The following is a 19,146-nucleotide window of genomic DNA, read 5'->3' on the forward strand; positions in this document are numbered from 1 at the left end:
AATTTATATTATAATTATTTTAACTTGATGATGTGAGCCGCCCCGAGCCTTCGGCGAATGGGGCGGCATAAAAATGTTTTAATACATAATAAATAAATAAATAAATGGTAGGATGCAGTGCATTGCATGTTGTTTTGTTTTTTGTAAGCTGTCCAGAGACTTTAGTATTGGACAGCATATAAAATCTTTAAATAAATTAATAAATGAATTTGTAATGGGGGGACTGGGTGTATACTGTCTTGCTGGGCAAATCTTCTTGCATGTAGGGAATTCTTGGTCTTGAATTATAGATCCATTCCTGGGAAGGCTGGGATGTGATTCTCACAGCAGAGATGGGACAAGACGCCCTTCACAGCCGTACCCAAACTTTCCCTTCCCAGGTGGAAGCTGAAGAGCAAACCTTTCCCTGAGCAGCTGCAATGTTGCCAGCAGTCTGTGTCCTCACACCACCTTGGCCAGTTGGAGGCAGAAGAGGCTTTAGAAAGAACTGCCACAATCAGAGGCAGCATACCTTGGATTAGTGGGATCCTCTACAGCATGGGTCCTCAAACTATGGCCCGGGGGCCCTCCTCAGAGGTTTTCATGCGCCCGCTGCTGCCTGCCTCACCCCGCACCGGGGAGGTGGTGGCAGGTTCGCCCGGAGATCCTTTTGGACTTGCCCGGAGAAAACGATCTCCAAGCGAGCCGCCGCTGCATCGTGGTGCGTGCCTGCCCCCGCCCCGCCTGCCCAGCACGGAGTCTGTGCGGCCAGCCTGTACGACGCCTCCCACAAGCTTGCTGAGCAAGTGCCGTTCTTCTACATACACGATTTGCTGGCTCGGTACCCTTTGCACAAAAAGCTACATACTTTGCGTAGGTTGTGCAAAGAGTTACGGACTTCCTGGCCAGGGCCAAGTCTGGGAAGGAAGCAAGAGATCTGGATTCTGGCCTGATCTTTGCCTGCTTAACCTGCAGGCCGTTAAATAAGGGTAGGATTTACCTCTCCCCGATGAACAGCGTCCTATTGAATGTCAGTATCCGCTGGATGCTGAGTCGCTCTGCCCCGCCATCTTGGCTGGAGAACCGGCCTATTCCATTGCCCACGAAGACTGAATACTGTTTCACATCTGCAGGAAAATGGGAAAAGGTAAATGGAGAATTACAAGCAGCTTCTGAAATTGAGCAGGCCACTAAGGGTGAGCTAGTGCAGTGGCGGAGAGGTGGGGGTTTGCTTGGGCTGGGAAAACTGCTTGGTCACAAAGGTCAATGAGCAATGGTTGTGACTGTGCTACTTTGCAGGGTTGTTGTGGAAATAAAACAGGAGACATTACGTGAGCATCTTGGAAGGAAGAGTGGAGGGTGGGAATGGGACAAGCTGCAAAGTCGGGGGAATTGAGTCGTAATGCAACTATCACTAGAACTGGGCTCCTTCCTATTGCATTCCCCTGCCAGTCTCTGTCCCAGAATTCTGAATTCTGCATTTATTTTTTAAAGTTAGACAGGTGGTAAAAGTGGGGTTGGGGGTAGGAAGTATTTTGTCAGTTGTCTTCAATGAGTTTTTTTGTGGAGGTCTGCAATCATTCCATTGTGCAGGGGAGTGGGGAGAGAAAGAAAAATCTTTTTCAAGTATTTTGTGGTCAATTCACATTGAACAATCCTCTTAGGAGTTCATTCTTGGGCATGAAGGATGTTGCAGGATCAGACTGGACCAGGAAGTGGGCATCCTCCTCAAACTCAACGCTTCCTTCCGGAGAAACATGAAAGAAAAACAACTCTGGGGAAAGAGACGCCCCGTTTCGTCATTCCATTTGCAAGTGACAAAGTGGAAATGGGCGTGTGGAGAGGTGGTGCTTTGCCAAATAATATTCAGGGTACGGAATTTCTCCCCTGCCCAATCCGAGCTCTACTACCTTGTCTGGAGGCTTGGGGTGAAAATCCCCTGTGTTATCCCCAACCTCTGACTGGAGATGACAAATGGATTTGTAGCTCATCCTCCCCACAGTGTCGGGGGAAGTGGGCAATACAGGCTTTTATCATGGAAGGGGAGGGTTTTGGCAGGGCTCAAGAACACCCATACTGAGTTTGAAACAAAGAACGGGTGCCTTTTCTTCCTCATCCTTCCGGATCGCTTTTCCTTTTGTGTTGTGACTTTCGGCAGGTTATTTTTCAGTCTGCCATCTTGATCCAGGAAGGAAAGATGTCTGCTGGCCCAAAACAATTGTCCACCCTTCTCTAGGGAGCAGGGACAAAATTCTCCAACGGTTTGTGGACAGCTATTCAAAGAAAAAGCTTGGAAGATGCAACAAAGCCGTCCTTTTCTGAGTAGTGCAGGAATCCACAGCCTCAGCCACATCCCACCCATCATGACTTCCCTCCAAGCTTACAGTCATCCAGGGCCACGGAGATGGGGCCAGGCTCCTCAGGGAAGAGGGCGTGTGTCGGCGTCTCCAGCAGCAGTAGAAGCAGGACAAGAGACAGACGCGTGGGTCTCATCGTGTCTGCTCGCAAAGTGCCCATCACACCTGCAAGGGTTGGAGATGACCAAGGCGTTAATCCAGTGGAGGGATCTGTGTCTGCATCGACGCAGAAGATGACAGTATTCCCTAGGTGGCCCCATGCATGAACTCATCCCATGTGCTGAGTGCATGAACCCTGGAAGAAGGCAGAAAAATGGTCTGGGCTTCATCCATTAGCCAGGAAAGCAATGACCCCTGGGAAGATGCATCGCAGGAAGAAAAGAAGGGTGCTGCAACAAGAGAAGCCACCACAACCCGGCCTCACACACTGGCCAGAGGAAGAACAGCTGCTGCTGCACCCTTCCTGGCCGCAAAGAACACCCATGCTGAGTCCGAAACAAGGAATGGGTGCTTTTTCTTCCTCCTCCCTCCCAATCTTTTTCCTTTAGTTTTGTCACTTTTAGATTGTCCGCCTGAAGGCAGGGACTGCGTCATGATTTGTCTTTGCAAGCCGCCCCGAGAGTCCCTTTTAGCTGTGGACCAGGGTAAAAAAAATCCTAGGAAAAATAAATAATGCACAAGCAAAGGACCACTTCCTTCCCACGGAGACCTAGGGGAATTTTTCCCCAAAGCTGCAGACTTTTTACAAAGGAACCAAAATGAGCGGTTGTTTGGAAACCAAACTTAGGTGATGAATTCTGCCATCTAAAGGTGCCACATGAACCAAAGGAGCAGGAGGAGGAGGAGGAGGAGGAGGAGGAGGAGGGAAGGAGACTGCTGGATTGAAAAGTTTCAAAAGTCAGTGCTCCACCACTACCTCATAATGCAATATAGGGGGATACTAAGGAATGGCACTGATTTACTTTCTGCTGAAAAGATGGAGCTGGGGAGACTAGTCTTCAGCTAGAGGTTATCATGTGGGACTGGGATGCAGAGATTCCAGCTCAAGTCCCCAGCTGGCATGGATACTCTCTGGGTGCCTCTCTCCCAGCCGTCCTACCTCACAGGGCTGTTGAGAGAAGGAATTGGATGTGGGTTCTGTGCAGGGGGAAACAGGCCGAGATATAAATGTGGCCTTCATGTTGATGGCCTCTGCCTCCCCCGCTCCACGTGTTGGGGCAGACAGGCTGGTCAAATGCTTCTTGCATTACAGACAGCCGGGAGTTAAATGAATGCAGGAGAAATGCATGATGGTTACAAATCAGTTTGGATTTCTATGAATCCAGCCATAGAATCTGTAGCACCCTGGCTTCTTCCAAGTGGCATGAATTCCACCGACTTGAGAGTCACTTTTTTGACTTTGGGGTGGGGCAAATTATGCTAATTCACATTACTGATGATGGGCATTTGTTCAAACGCACATCACCGCCAGCGTGTTGGCGTCACTGCCCAGCTGTGTGTCAGCACTCGGGCAGAGAAAGCGAGTAGAATGAAACACTGGTTTAGAAAACATCGAATTCTGTCAGTGCACGGATGATGTAATAGTCTGCAGAACACAGGTTTAACAAAACCGGCACATTCCTGCTCCCACCCTCAGCTTGATACCAAATCAAACAGATTTTTTAATGCCAAAAAAATAAAAAATAAAATTAAGAAGTTGTGGTTTAAAAGAGAGGGGGACAGAACTGTTTGTGATAATCTGCATTTTTAAAAAATCTGTTCAAAATTGTGAATGTGTATTTAAAAAAAAATTGTGTGGGTGTCTGTTGGGCAGTAAGTTCGATGCTATTGGGTGTCCTGTGGCCCCTGCCCTGAATTTACAAGTCTTCTGCAAACTATAAGGTCAGACCCATAACATCTTTCCCTCCCATGGTACGTGGCTGGCTAAGGCTGAAGAAAAAGGAGAATAAGAGGCTGAGAGGACGAGACAGAGAGCGAGAAGAGAACGTGCAATAGAGGGAAGGAATTGACAGAAAAAGAGCAAGAAGGAGAGGCAGAGAAAAGGGGGCGCCAGAAAGAAAAGACAGAGAGAGAAAGAGAGAGAGATGAGAAAGAGAGGGAGAGAAGGTGGGGGCAGAAGGAAAGTTTAAAAGGGTATCAGGGGAAAAAGAGAAATGGGATAGTAGAGAGAAAGAGAGAGGGAAAGAGAAAAGATGAGAGAGAGAGTGCAGGAGAAAGGAGCAGAAAGAGACATTAAAAGGGTAGCAGAAGGAGAAAAGGAGAGAAAGAAGGTAAAGAAAGAGAGAAAATAGGGGCAAAGAGAGAGAAAGAAAAGAGGGACCAGAGAGAGAGAGAATGAGAGAGAGAGAGAAGAGAGTCTTTGAAAAGAGAAGTACCTGGTTCTTCCCAGTTTTTGCCCAGCGCTGACCCACCCATCAGCGTGGGTGGAATGGAGTCAATTCGTCGGCTCGTCTCTGGATTTGCAAAGATCAAATTCATAAAATATGAAGGTGGGGGGGGGACACAATCACAGCTTCAAGAATCTCTCCCTCCCTCCCTCCTCATGTTTAAAAGACCAGAAGACCAAGGGCAAACAAAGGGAAGATACTCCATCCAAAGTTGCACGATCCATTTAGGGAATTCATTGGCACGAGGTGCACCGTGTTTGTCCTGTGAGAGACATTTGCTGAGCTTCATTCGTAATGGCATTTCATTATTGGGCTGCAGTGGCTGGCTGGCACACAATTGCATTTTGATAGTGGCCAGCATGCAATATCCCATACCTGCTACTGGCCATCTGTTTAGATCCTGGGAATAGGAGGCTATATTCAGAACTGGGGAACTGCAGGCAGTGGTGGACAGACCCAAATGTTTTGCAAATGTTTGGCTTTGCTTTCAGACAAAGGCCATGGCAACTCAACCACTTCCCAGTAATCCCACCATTCTGCATTGCCTTGACTACTTTGAAGAACACACTGCAAATGACTTATCAATGGACAGGATAGAAATCCTCCAAATTAGTTAATATTAGCCTTCTCCATGCAGCATGACAAGGCCACTGTCCAACAGAATCCCTTTGTAAATAAAGCCCCACGGAATTAATTCACGCACACACATGGAGAAATAGCCCTCCCCTCCTCTTCTTTCTGAAGAGAGCTTTTGTCAATTCAATTCTCAGTAGGCCGCAATCATAGGAGCAGTTGTATGCTTAGAACAGTGGTTTTCAAACTTTCCACAGCTGGGGACCAGCAAAAACAGGGGAAAAAACCTTGGGGGCCACTGAGGCAGAAACCAAAAGTGCCATACACATAATACAGTATGCTGTGAATTAGTTTGCAAACACAATGCCAAAAAATGAAAATTCTCCAAAACAGCCAGAAACTGAGCAACAAAAAATGCCAACAAAAGAACAAAATACTGAAATCAGTGTGGTGGAGCTCCCCGCTGGCTCCCACTGGGCCGTCTCTCTCCTCCCTGTCCCCACCAGCAGCACTGGCACACCCCCATGAATGCAGTGCCAACTGAGGAAGAGGTGGTGGAGCAGAACCGGCCTCCAGGCTGGTCCCTGGCAAGCGGGAGGTGGTCACTCCATGGACCAGCAGGAAATCCGTGGACCAGCGCTTGTGGTTGTTGTTGTTAGTCGCGAAGTCCTGTCCGACTCCTCCAGGCCCTCCTGTCCTCCACCATCCCCCGGAGTCCACCAAAGCTCACGCCCACTGCCCCAGTGACTCCATCCAGCCGCCTCATCCCCTTCTTCTCTTGCCATCTATTGTTCCCAGCGCCGGGTCCGTGGTTAAAAACCACTGGCTCATGCACAAACATCTCCAGAGGGGTAGATGTGTTAGTCTGTGGCAAAAGCCACCAACCGCACCAAGAAGAGCATTTCATGGCACTTTGGAGACGAGCACATTTATTACTTTTGTGGAATACAGTCCAAACGCACGCACACATGCATGTGTGCATGCATCTCTGGGCACACATGCACGCACAGAGCAGCTGAGAGAGGGAAGGAGGTGAAAAAGACAGCAATGGCACAGAGAGGGCTCTGAAGGGGTCCAAACAAGGTTTTGCATCCTGGCTGCTCCAGCAGCAAATGTTAGATGACAAAGATTTTCTTCCTTGTTATGCTCTGGCTATTGTCCTCATCCTCATCAGAATGCCTTTTGTAAGGCGGAGGGTAAGGAGAAAGAGGGATTCTGGATGTTATGCAAATAGCAGGCCTATTTTCTTTCCAAACTCATGAAAAAAAGAAGTAAAAGAAAAAAAAAGCACCCTTCAGAAAGGCAAAGGAAGAGGGGGGAATTACAGCTGAAGCAGCAAGACAAATCCTTGGAGCTTCATTTGCATGCCAATTATCTGAAGATCGTTATCTCATCCCCATTTGCCAAGTTCAGGCGACAAGTTTCAAAGGCTGCCATCTGATGTTGTGGGAGTGAGGGCTGGAGGGGGAGCAGAAGGCCGCACCCTGCCCTTGATGGCGGAAGCTTAGCTTTGCAAAGTTGGCTGAATATCGCATCAGGATTTGTGGACTGCTGTTGTTTTATTTCCTAAGATATTCAGCTCAACGGCACCCTCCACACAGACCTCATCACTGGCCAGGCATCCTGACCCAGACGGCCACTCCTTTTCCCTTTCTGCTACTATACACGTTTGGCTTTTATGCACTTCGTTAACCCCACAATCCCAAAAGGCCAAAATGCTGCTTCTAGGGTTTACTGACTGGGAATAGGAGTATTTTCAGCTTCAAGAGGGTGGCATTTTTGGTTCAGTCCCTGTTTTACTTTGGTCATGCCAACCGCGGGCAGCAACGCAGAAAAACACTCCAAAATGGAATTTGCTGCTGTTGTAAGGGCAGCAAAGATCCCATTGAGGATGAAAAATGCTCAGTGGTTATGGAATACTGGCTGACTGTGGTGGATTGGATGGAAAACCAGGCATGGGGAGACGAAATGGAATGGAGTCTCTAGAAAAGGGTTGTGGCTGGCACTGGGACCAGTTCATCTTACTGATGTTTTGTTTGCAGCATTGCTTTCACTTCCTTTGGCTCCTTTTATTCAGCAAACATGTTCTATTTTCCAAGCTTGTCAGAATGCCGAAATATGCCCCCATCAGCTATTCTGAGTCCATGAAATATTTATTTTTAAAATTTTATTTAAAACTTTTCTAGACTGTCCCATTACTAAAGTCTTGGGACGGTTTAACAATACAAATGTAAAAAATGTAAAACACAGCATCCTAAAAATTCATCTAACAATAAAACCCCAATTAAAACAGTCAAGGTCTTAAAACATTGAGAAAATAAAAAGGTTTTGGCCTGGCACTGAAAAGAATAAAGTGACAGCACCAGGCAAACCTCTCTGGGGAGCACATTCTGTAACCAGGGTGCCACCGCAGAGAAGGCTCTTCTCCAGGTAGTCACCCTTCTAATCTCCTTCAGGCAGGGCTCCCGGAGAAGGGCGTCTGCCCCAGATCTTAAGGGGTGGGCAGGCACGTATGGAAGGAGACGCTCCTTCAGGTAAGCAGGCCCTGAGCTGTTTAGGGCTTTCTAGGTCATCACCAGCACCTTAAATCAGGCCTGGGCTTCGACTGGTAGCCAGTGTCGGTGGAAAAGGGCCGGCATTATCTGTTCAGCCCTGTCGGTCCCTGTTAACAGCCTGGCAGCTCTATTCTGAACCAGTTGAAGTATCTGGACCATCTTCAAGGGTAGCCCCACGTAGAGCGCGTTGCAGTAGTCCAACTGGGAAGTTACCAGCGCATGGGTCACCGCTGCCAGGCACTGCCCATCCCGACAGGGCTGCAGCTTATGGAGCTGAAGGAAAGCGCTCCTCGCCATGGCCGCCACCTGGGATTCCAGGGACAGTTCCGGGTCGAGGAGCACCCCCAAACTCCCAAACAGAGCAGGATATAACAGAAAAGTAGCTTGGCTGAGATGTTCATGCAGTTACACTGTGCAACCACCTGGAAAGGGGCCTGAAAAAATGAGAGGAAGTGATTAGACAGCTGAGGAGTGTGTATGTATGTGTGTGTGAGGCAGAATGGTTGTTTTCCTCAAAACAGCTCGAGTGTTGCTGTATTAAGAAGAGCAGGTGAGAAATGTACAGAAATTGCTCCCTTGCAGCTGGAGAACAGAAAGTACTCAAAGCATCCAAGATACCCTGAAAGGTGGTGCCCTAGTTTCTTCCCTTCTCGAAGGAGGGTGGGTATGAGAAGGGGAATTGATAAAAATGGCTTAGTTCACAAGCAGATGATGCAAAGCTGAGATGATGATAAGTCACAGAACTTCGGAGACACAGAAGTTCAGGCTTACACAAATTGCGTCACTTGGTTGCACCTTGGTCATGCCACGGCCAGCAAGATGCCTTTGGGAAGCAAAGAAGGGGGTGACAAGGTACCAGTCCTCATTGTTCTGAACAAAGGGCTGATTGAAAGAGGTCCACAGGAAGCAGCTCTGTGCTAACTCAGAACGTCTGATTCTCTAGCTAGGCATTGTTTTCACCAGGTGGAGAATTTTCTTCAACCTGGGTTCCAACTTCCACCGTGAAGAAGCTCTCAAGGGGTGCCTTCTACGGATAGCATCCTCAAAGGCAAATGCAGTGGGGCAAATTCATAAAAAGTTAACCCCAGAGAACCAGCCTATTTTAGCTTTCAAATGCTCTTTGAAACACCTGTTTGTTTTATATCCATCTTTTCCCCAACAAACGCAAGGTGGTGTACATCATTCTCCTCCAGCTATCCATTTTATCCCCCCAGAACAACAACCTTGTGAGGTAGCTTGGGCTGAGTGTCTGGGACTTTCAGCCAAAGTCCATGGCTGAATGGGGGGCTTGAACCCAGTCCCAAGTTCTTAGCCATTACACCACAGCCAGCTTCCGATCATGATTTGCCAACAGCAGTGCTGGGCCACTTCTCTCCATTAAGGGGTGAGCTTTATCGTTGAGTAACTTCCAGAGTCCTCAGTCAGGAAGCTGGCCAGAACACCCAACAAAACCCGCACTATTTCCACTTAGCGTAAGGCCAAGAGCTACTCTGACGCTAGTGAGACTACTGAGAGATCAGCGGATGGGAAAGGAAGTGGGACTGGGGAAGGGAATGGATCCACGTGGGAAGCCAGTGTGGTGTCGTGGTTAAGAGATCTGGGTTCGAGTCCCCGCTCAGCCATGGAGCCAACTGGGAAACTTTGGGCCAGTCACAGACTCTCACAGGGTTGTTGTTGTGAGGAAACAATTGAGAGGAGAAGGAGAATTATGTAAGCTGCCTTGAGCCCTTCGTAGGAAAAAGGCAGGATATAAATCAGAAAATAAAAATAATAAATAAATAAATAAAATAAGTCCAGAGGGAAGGGATGAGCCCCCAGCTTGGTTCATTCGCTCACACTGGAATCATAGAACAGTAATGCTGGAAGGGGCCATGAAGGCCATCAAGTCCAACCTCCTGCTCTTGCAGGACAGCAAGTTACACCACTAGAACGAACCCTTAGAGCCCCCAAGCAACCTTTGGCTCACGAGATGTTGCAAGTTCCAGACGTTTTCCTTCTTGAATCTTACTTCCTGCAAGAAGTCCAAGACGGCTTCCTTGCTTCTCCTTTTCTGTATTTTATTCTCCCAACAACCCTGTGCGGTAGGTTCAGCTGAGAGTCAGCAGCACCCAACAAGCTTTAGGGCTGAGTGGGGACTAGAACTGAGAACTCCTGGATCTCAGTCCAATGCTCTAACCACTATGCCACCTGGCTCTTGGGAGGTGCAATTGCCAGGCAGCATGCCGAAAGGTACTTGTTGTCTCATGGCGGAGCCATTCTGGAAACAGCATGCTGATAAGGATCTTGCAAGTCAAAGAAGCCCTTGTGTCTATGTTGGAAGCCCAAAAGGCGGCAGAAGAAAGGCTTGTGCAGACGGGAAATGAATGCATGTGGGGGAAGAGACTGTCTTTTAGACAGAACTTTGCCTCCCTCCCCCTCAGGGTGACAATGAACATTAAACAATTTATCATGTGAGGCTGAGATGGGTGCTACTTCAAGCTGCCAAGTTAAAAATAGGGGTGACACGAGTCGCCCACATCTGTGAAAACGTAACTGTTTGTTGAACCAATTTCCTGCCCCTCCCCGGCACTCTGGTCATTCCTTCCCTCCTCCGGCCCCCGCACCCCCATGTCCCACAAAACAGGTTGAAGAATTTCACACTGGAAAAGTGAAGAACCACCCACCGATGAACTGATCCTAAAAAAGATCTTGGACTGTGCAGAAATGGACAGATTGACTTTGTCATTGAAGGAGAAAGAAGATACTGATTTCTATCAAACTTCAGACTCTTTTTATCATTGGCTAGAGAAACGGGACTTCGTATAGATTTAAATATGTTTTTAAGTTATCATAAATAGAGAAAATGTGGGGGCTGACCCAGCAGGTCTGATGTTTCTGATGAATGATGTTGTTTTTAGTTTTCCTTTATTTTAGGGTTATTTTGAATAAAACTTATTATTAAAAAACCAGGTTGAAGAACTTCCAGGTTACAGAGACGGATGTGTGCCGATGTCTCTTTGAACTCACAGAGTTCATTTTGATAGCTTTGATTTGGATCTCAAAATGTGTATCTCATCTTTTTAGTCACAAAAGGGAGAGACAGAGAGAGGGAAGGAAAGGAAATGTGCCACTCAGAGCAGAGATAATCTTTATGAACAAAAAAGAGACAAAAAAAAGAGAGAGACAAAAGCAGCATATAAATGTAATTGCACGAGAAGCTTGTGACAACAAGCAAATGGAAACCAAACCGCAAGAGGTGCCCTGATTCAAGTCAGGTCTTTTTTCATGGATTCCTTGTACAAATAACACCCACAAGCCATGAGCCCTCCTCGTGCAGTGGGTTCAAAATCAGTTGATGGGCTCCAGTCAACCAATTCTTCATGGATTGCACTACAGGGATTTTGGGGTGCTTATGTGCACAATGTTCATTTGTTAAAATATTGCAAATTTCTATCTGTCTTAGAGATCGTCTGTTCACCACAATGGAATACCAGAACAGCCCTGTTGTTCCCTCACACATTTGGGAGAGGCAAATTAAAAGTGAAAAGCTGACACAAATAGTTTTCTGTGCGAGCTTTTCAGCCTGCCTGCCAAGAGGTCTCAGTTTCAGCCTTAATGGAGGATACCACAAATTTAATATGGGATCATTAAATTTGGTCGGGACCTAGGGTGAGGAGGGCTGGGCATGGGCTGAGGGTCCACTGCCCAACAGGGACCCGCAGGCCAAAAGCCCCTGGAGGTGTTCCTTGTCTTTACTCCTGGGACATGTTTTTCCCACCTACTACCTGCTCCGTGGAGCAGGGGAGAAAGGCGTGGGAAATGACCCAGCTCTTTGCGGGCAGGGCAAGCCATGGGGAATCCACATTTACTGATTGATCCCGTTTCAATACTGAGGCTCTCTGGGTGTTTAACAAAAGTTAAAATGGAGCAAATGTTACAAAACACGCACCCACAAATTTAAAAGAATAAAACTGGCAGCAGTTGCCACTGCTACAATTCAGCAGAGACATAAGACGGAATGAAACAGGATATATGAAAACAAAGTTAAAAAGTTAGACTGTTAAAATGTTGGGAAAATAAAAAAAGATCTTCACCTGGTGCTGAAAAGAAGACGGAGTCAATGCCAGGCGCACCTCTCTGCCCCTTGCTCTGGACCAGACTGCAGCAGCGGCGGCAAGGAGGGAAAGCAGAAGCCGCGGCTGCCTTGGCTCTCTGCCTAGCAAGCGAGCGAGCGAGCGAAACCTCTCTAGCGGCAGGCAGCCATGGTGGGTTGAAGGGAGACTGAGCGATGGGTTCTAGCGCAAGATGGAACCTCCACGGAAGGCTTCTAGCCCAAGGGTGCTCCATGCTTGGTGCTGGCATGGCCGCACATAACTCAGCAAGGACTGGGGTTCACAGCTCGAGTTGCTGCGCCCTCCCCTTATCAGGGGGCTCTGCCTTAGTGAGGGACACTGCGCAGAGCCTCCCAGACTCATTCCCCCTAGTGTGAGCATCTTGGGTTTCTGCTTCTTGCACAGGCCCAGAAAACAGTGGCGTGTCAAGGCAGAGTGGGGGAAGCCGTGAGACTCCTGGCATTGCAGTGCAAGACAGAAAAATGCTACTAGAAGCAGGCCTGTTTTAAGGTTGTCTTCCGAATTAGCAGGGCTGAGAAGCAGCTGAGAAGCAGGAGCTCTGCTTTTCTTTTTGCTGGGGTTGTGGCATGGGTCGGCCTGACTGGGCACATGCCAAGGGCCCCAAGCCCAGTGGGAACCCCCTGAAAAGACCCCTTTGGACTTGCTTTTTGCATTGTTGGTGCCTGTTTGTTCACATGCCTCTGGAGAAGCACCAGACAACATGGGGAACTAAGAGGTGTTGTTTCCACCCGCAAAACATATCCTGTTTGCAGATGGAAATGCGAGTGGAAGGTATTCATTGACCATGTGCAAAAATCACCAGGCTCGTGGCTGCATTTGATCTGAGAAAACTTTCCCACTTGATTTTGCCCAGTGCCCAGAGTTGTTCCAATGCTTGAATCACACATGGCGTTTTAGTCAATGGGGGGAATATGGGCAGCTTTGCAAAACGGCACAGATCTGCATCCGTTCACTTTCAATGGCTGCTCGTGTGTGGGGCAAATTTCCCTTTGGCATGAACCAAGCGGTCATCTGCAAAACCCGAGAGCTGCAGCTGGGAGGCGAGTGGGGAGCACAGGATCCTGGCAAGCTCACACGTAGCTTCTTCAACACCCGCAAAGCAATGAGGGCAAAAAGAAGAAGATGCCAGTGACCCCTAGTGGAAGAATGGAGGACTACATTTAGAATGCAGTTCCGGCCACTCACCCCAAAGGAGGACATTGTAGGGTTGGAAAAAATGCAGAGACCGGCAAATCAAGTGACCAAGGACACAGAAAACTCCCTTACAAGAGAGTTTGCGACTGGGATTGTTTAGTGTAGAGGAAAGGTGTGTGAAAAGGAAACTGAGCGGGGAGTTCATATGGATGGGAATATGGATACAGGGAGAAATTGCTCCCTCTCTCAAAATCCTTGGACCCGATGCCATCAACCCACAAAGTGAGGGATGGGAGCTACAGGACAGATGAGTGGAAAAACGTCTTGACCTAACACAGACTATGGAGTTCACAGGATGTCATGGCGGCTGCCAATTTGGATGGCTTCACAAGGGGATTGGAGGAATTCATGGAGGAAGAAAAGATTCTGCATGGTTTCTAGCCCTCGTGACTCTATGCTCCCTCCATGCTCTAGCCTAGTTTCTATCCTCATGCTCTATGCTCCCTCTGTGCCTGTGTGCTGTGTACACCAGTTGCTGGGGAATATGGGTGGGAAGGTGCTTTTGCATTCATGGGGTTCTTTTTGGCCACTGGGTGGCGGGAACAGAAACCTGGACTCTGGAACAATTTTGGTATTATCCAAAAGGGCTCTTATAGCCAGATGGCCACTTAAACAAGAAATGCCAAAGATCATGATGAAGAATGCCCAAACATGCAACTTTTATGCTTGTCAAGGGTCTCTGAATTTCCCTTTGAGGGTCACTGCACCTTGTTTGTATTCCTGAATGCAAGTATTTTTCTTCTGATCTAGAAAAATGTGTATTACTGATGGGGGGGAATGCATATTTTTAGACACATGCTCCCAAAATAACTCTTTCTCCTCATGCATTAAAGCATTAAAATGCAAGTGCTTTGAATGTGAATGGAATGTATTTGACTATTTTGTCAGCCCAAATGAAATCCTCATTCATCCCAGATTGAACTGGGTGTTTATGCACAGAGAACATTTTCTCTGGCATCGAGGGATGGATGCTTCCCCAAGCCCTTCCTTGATTCACTGCATTTTTCACAGTCAGCTCATGCAGCCCTATGCTTTGAGAATAGCTGGTGTGAGAATCAGGCAGAACAGAATACTTGTTACCCATGGGGTTGTGAGTCACTAGGTTCTTCTGCAAGGGAGAAGGAAAAGAGAACGGAGGAAGGAAACTCATTTTAATCCAGACCGTCTGGCAGAATTTGTCCTCACACTTCTTCCCTCACCACCTGTCAATGCGGAGCCACAAGAAACTCATCTGTTTTCCAAGTCAGAAAGAACTCTTAAGATAATTTCATAGGATACCTCTTATGGTTGCATAGAGAACTGCTTCTCCCGAGTCCTCCAGCCCAGCTCACAGGGTCCCTCTCAGCAGAACCTGCTTTCTTTGCCCACCCCTCCCGCCTGCTCTGGCCATGACCCTCTTGCATTTCACTCCCTTTGGTGGTATTCACTGACCATGTGCAAAAATCACCAGGCTCATGGCTGCATTTGATCTGAGAAAACTTTCCCACTTGATTTTGCCCAGTGCCCAGAGTTGTTCCAATGCTTGAATCACACATGGCGTTTTAGTCAATGGGGGGAATATGGGCAGCTTTGCAAAACGGCACAGAACTGCATCCGTTCACTTTCAATGGCTGCTCGTGCGTGGGGCAAATTTCCCTTTGGCATGAACCAAGCGGTCATCTGCAAAACCCGAGAGCTGCAGCTGGGAGGCGAGTGGGGAGCAGAGGATCCTGGCAAGCTCACATGTAGCTTCTTCAACACCCGCAAAGCAATGAGGGCAAAAAGAAGAAGATGCCAGTGACCCCTAGTGGAAGAATGGAGGACTACAATTAGAATGCAGTTCCGGCCACTCACCCCAAAGGAGGACATTGTAGGGTTGGAAAAAATGCAGAGTCCGGCAAATCAAGTGACCAAGGTCACAAAAAACTCCCTTACAAGAGAGTTTGCGACTGGGATTGTTTAGTGTAGAGGAAAGGTGTGTGAAAAGCAAACTGAGAGGGGAGTTCATATGGATGGGAATATGGATACAGGGAGAAATTGCTCCCTCTCTCATCATCCTTGGACCCAATGCCATCAACCCACAAAGTGAGGGATGGGAGCTACAGGGCAGATGAGTGGAAGAACGTCTTGACCCAACACAGACTATGGCGTTCACAGGATGTCATGGCGGCTGCCAATTTGGATGGCTTCAACAGGGGATTGGAAGAATTCATGGAGGAAGAAAAGATTCTGCATGGAGAATCTTCTTTGCCCTCCCCTCTCACCTGCTCTGGCCATGACCCTCTTGCATTTCACCACCTTTGGTGGTGGTGAAAATAATTCCATGCACCAGAAGTATGCATGCAGGTGATTTGGCTCCAGAAAATTGCACAAAAGGCTGCACAACTTTCGTGTTTTATTTTTGCACAATTTTCGGGGAGTGAAAAAGTCCTTCAGAAAGATGCAGACAAGGTGGGAGGGTTCAGAGAAGGGCAACAGGGATGATCCAGGGACTGGAAACAAAGCCCTGCAAGATTGAAAGAGCTGGAGATGTTTTGGTGAGCAACTTCATGTATCACGTACCTGCTCTGATTTTGTCTTAATTTGAACTCTTGTACCTTCTTTCACATGGTATTTTACACATGGTATTCTGTATATTGCATTAGTGTATTTTGTGAACCGCCTTGAGAGCCTTTTATGGCTATGTGGCAGCATACAAAGATGATGATGATGATGATGATGATGATGATGATGATGATGATGATGATGGGCTCTACCAGAGGAACAGCAAAGAAGGTTATTGAGGTTTGACTGGTCATGTTTTGAAATTTCTTAGTGTCCAAAGCAGGACAATTTTTCCAGGCCATGCCAAGGCCTTCAGCTTCATTCTGTAGAGAAGAGCTGCTTTTGCTATGAGAATGAGAACTTGTGGAAGCGACTTTGCTCCCCTCACAGGAAGGCGGGACTAGAGCCTCTGAAACAATGTGAAGGAGGAGCGTATACAATCCATGGCGAGAGGCATTAATTTTTCTTCGCAGCCAGGAGAGAACAATTGATGTGTCATCCCTCCAAGTAACTTTGGAGGGCCCCAGAACATCACCTGGCCTATTCAGGGAACCAGTGTGAGCACACATACAGGGGCTGTTAGCCCTGTGCCCCTTTTTGATATCCTGCATTTAGACTCTATTACATCACCAGGTTCGACAACTTGTATGTCATCTTTGCTACATCTGCTTCCATTCCTTCCTGAGTAACATCAAAGGTGAAGGACCACTTGCAGATATACCTGGTCTACAGGTGCCAGCATGGTGCTGCAGTTCCCACGCAGTGCAAACACATCTGTAAGTGCATTGGCCAGCTGTGTTCATGTTCAGACCAGGTAAAACAGTGTCAAATTGACACACGACCAAACAAAAAAGCACCACCATTGGAGGGGAGGGTGAGGAAAGGGGAGTTTTTAACGCATTCATCACCCAAATAAGCAGCCCAGCCTAACAAACAATCCTGGAGCTACACATGAGAACCAGAGACTTGAGACTCCACAGCAACTGCTCTGCTGCCAGCGTGTCACGGAATGTTCACAGACATTCCAGCTTAAGTGCTGCAAACACACAAGGACCCTCCTCTCCCTTCAGAACCACGCCTGTAAGAATCCAATTTGAACATGTCAAATTAGCCCCTTCAGTCTTTATTCTTTCCTTTCCTTTTCGGCTTGCCACATCTCCTGTTACGCGCAGATCCGAGCCAGCAGCTCTGCCAAAACGGTGTGACAGCTTCAGCACACAAAGAATGGCATGCGAGGAAGATATTCTCATCTCGTGGGGTTGACATCTTTCTCTAACCCAGTACGTACCTCTCCCAAGTCCAGGGGAGGGAGAGGAAAAAGACTAAGTTATTACATTACATTGCTATACTGCCTATGGCTGAAGCTCTCTGGGCAGCTCACAACACTGGTCCCCCATCCAGTTTTCAACCAGCCCTGACCCTGCTTAGCTTCCAAGGTGAGATAGTATCAGACACTTCAGCCTATATGGAATTCTGGCTTCTTCTAAAGGAGATGAGGACAAGCCAAACATGTGCATGTCATGCCATCTCACAGCACAGAGCAAACTTCTTCACCCAGCAAAGAATGGAAGGGAAGAAGTGGTGGAACTCCCACTTTGCATGATGGGGGGCCTCAGTTGGATCCCCACATCTCCAAGTAGGGCTGAACTCCGCCCCCCACCCCGCCCGCCCCTGGTCTGAAAAAAGAGCTGCCAATTGGCATGGAAGCTACTGGACTAATTCAGGGGTGCAGGACCTCAGCCCAGGCCCAAACTCATCCCTGATGGGGAGCCCCTCTGCCCCCAGAGTTCCTTGCCTCATTTCTCCTTGCCACTATTTCTCTGTGGCTTCCGAAATGTTCTACAGTCCCTCCTGCCACACTGCCATGTTGAGAAGTCCAAATCATTCTCCCACTGGCAGCTTACAGGCAGAAAAGCCAGAAGGTAAAGTAAGCTAAAGTAAGTGTTGGGGTGTTTTGGCCCTTTGACCCCCAGTCCTGCCTGTTTCTGGAATGCAGCACCCGATGGACCCCCTGAAACGGAGCATAGTCCTTGGGCCAAAAAAGCTTCAGTGTTCCCTGAGTTCTTGTGGGTGGATGATGGAATTTGCTGTCATTGGATGGAGTGGGTGGGTCAGCAAATAGCTTGGAAAGGGAGAGTTGTTGTTGTTTGCATTGCATCAACATCCTTCCTTTTTTCTTTTTCAAGGAACCAAGGAGGCCTACGAGATGCTGCTTTTCACTGTACCCTCACCGTAGTGCAGTGTGGGAAGGTAGGCTGGGCATTTGCGACTGGCCTATAGCCACCTAGCGAACTGAATGATGTAATGGGGACTAGAGTCTTGCTCTCCTGAGTCCCACTCCGGAACTCTAACCACTAGGCCTCCTTGTCTCTCATCACGCAAGTTTGGTTGCAGTGTGGTCCAAGGGAAGCATTTCTTTCGAGTCTTAGAGGAGCTCCATGCTGAGGAAATCATTTGGGAGGATGGGATGCAGCAGTACGGAGAGCTCCTGCAGAGCTCGGAGGAACAGTTGCAATGAGCCCCACTGACACGGGCATCAAGAGCCACCCCGAGTCTGACCTTGGACACCAGAAGGCCCAGAGCACCGGCAGGAGAAGGCCTCCTCTCTTGCATCCTCCCTGCATTGGTGGGCAAAAGAATGTGGGGTTTGGGTTCTTCCCGGGAGAGCTGTCTTATGCCGGGTGTGGGATGCCTGGATGCCCACACCCTCCCTTCAATTTTCGATTATTTGATGATTTCCAGGCTTCTGTGCCCCCCCCCCCCCCCCCCCCCAGAGAGGCATCTGGCTGGGTGTGCTTGTGGGGCGCCCAGTTGCCCACCCCGCCAGCAGACTTGTGGCCTTCTCTGTCTCCCACTTCTCTGGTGTTTGCAGGAAAGTGGAGGAGGGGAGAGTCCACTGGTGCTTGTTGGCAGGCAATCAGGCCGTAATTAACGAGCTTGTCGGAGGAGGCCCTGTGACGGCAGGCAGAGGCGGCAAAGCGGCTTTTGAAGCTGCCTGTCCGTCAGGGAGAGCCGACCGTGGAATCGCAGCCGGCGCTGCCTCTGGCTGATTAGATCTCACAGCACCAGCTTCTGCCAAAGCGACAAGGTTTGGAAACGGCTTCTCCGGTGACAGGAAAAACAGAGTTGGAGGGGCAGATGCTGACAGCTGCAATCCTAGGCTGGAAAGCAGCTGAGTTAACGGCATCGTGGAGGCTGGATGCAGCTTGTGGTGGGCGGGGATGGGGTGATCTTCTGTCTCAGATCAAAGAGAATCAACAGGTTACTAGTCCTCAGTGGCAGTGCAGTGAGGAGAGAGAGAAAGAAAGCGAAAAATGGATTTACAAGTAGACACGACCATGCATTGAGGGCTCTTCTGTGCCCAGGAAGACATGCAGTTTTCTAGCAAGGGCTGGCAAATCGTTATCTGGCTGGTTGGACTAGAAGGAGACCGTGGTCAAAAGCCCCAAGAAGTCTGGTGCATTTA

General features: G+C 48.4%; 1 protein-coding gene across 1 annotated transcript in view; it reads right to left on the reverse strand.

The window, feature by feature from the left end:
- Nucleotides 1–19,146, reverse strand: part of SEMA6B (semaphorin 6B) — a 100,252-nt gene that overhangs the window by 43,313 nt on the left and 37,793 nt on the right. The window contains exons 2-4 of the mRNA XM_044417579.1: nt 4,712–4,789; nt 2,364–2,501; nt 980–1,106 (exon numbers count right to left, since the gene is read on the reverse strand). Coding sequence (XP_044273514.1) covers nt 980–1,106; nt 2,364–2,501; nt 4,712–4,789 — 343 coding nt within the window. The remainder of the gene's footprint in view (nt 1–979; nt 1,107–2,363; nt 2,502–4,711; nt 4,790–19,146) is intronic.

The sequence above is a fragment of the Varanus komodoensis genome, unplaced genomic scaffold (genome assembly GCF_004798865.1).
Source record: "Varanus komodoensis strain SLA01 unplaced genomic scaffold, ASM479886v1 scaffold89, whole genome shotgun sequence".
NCBI lineage: Eukaryota > Metazoa > Chordata > Lepidosauria > Squamata > Varanidae > Varanus > Varanus komodoensis.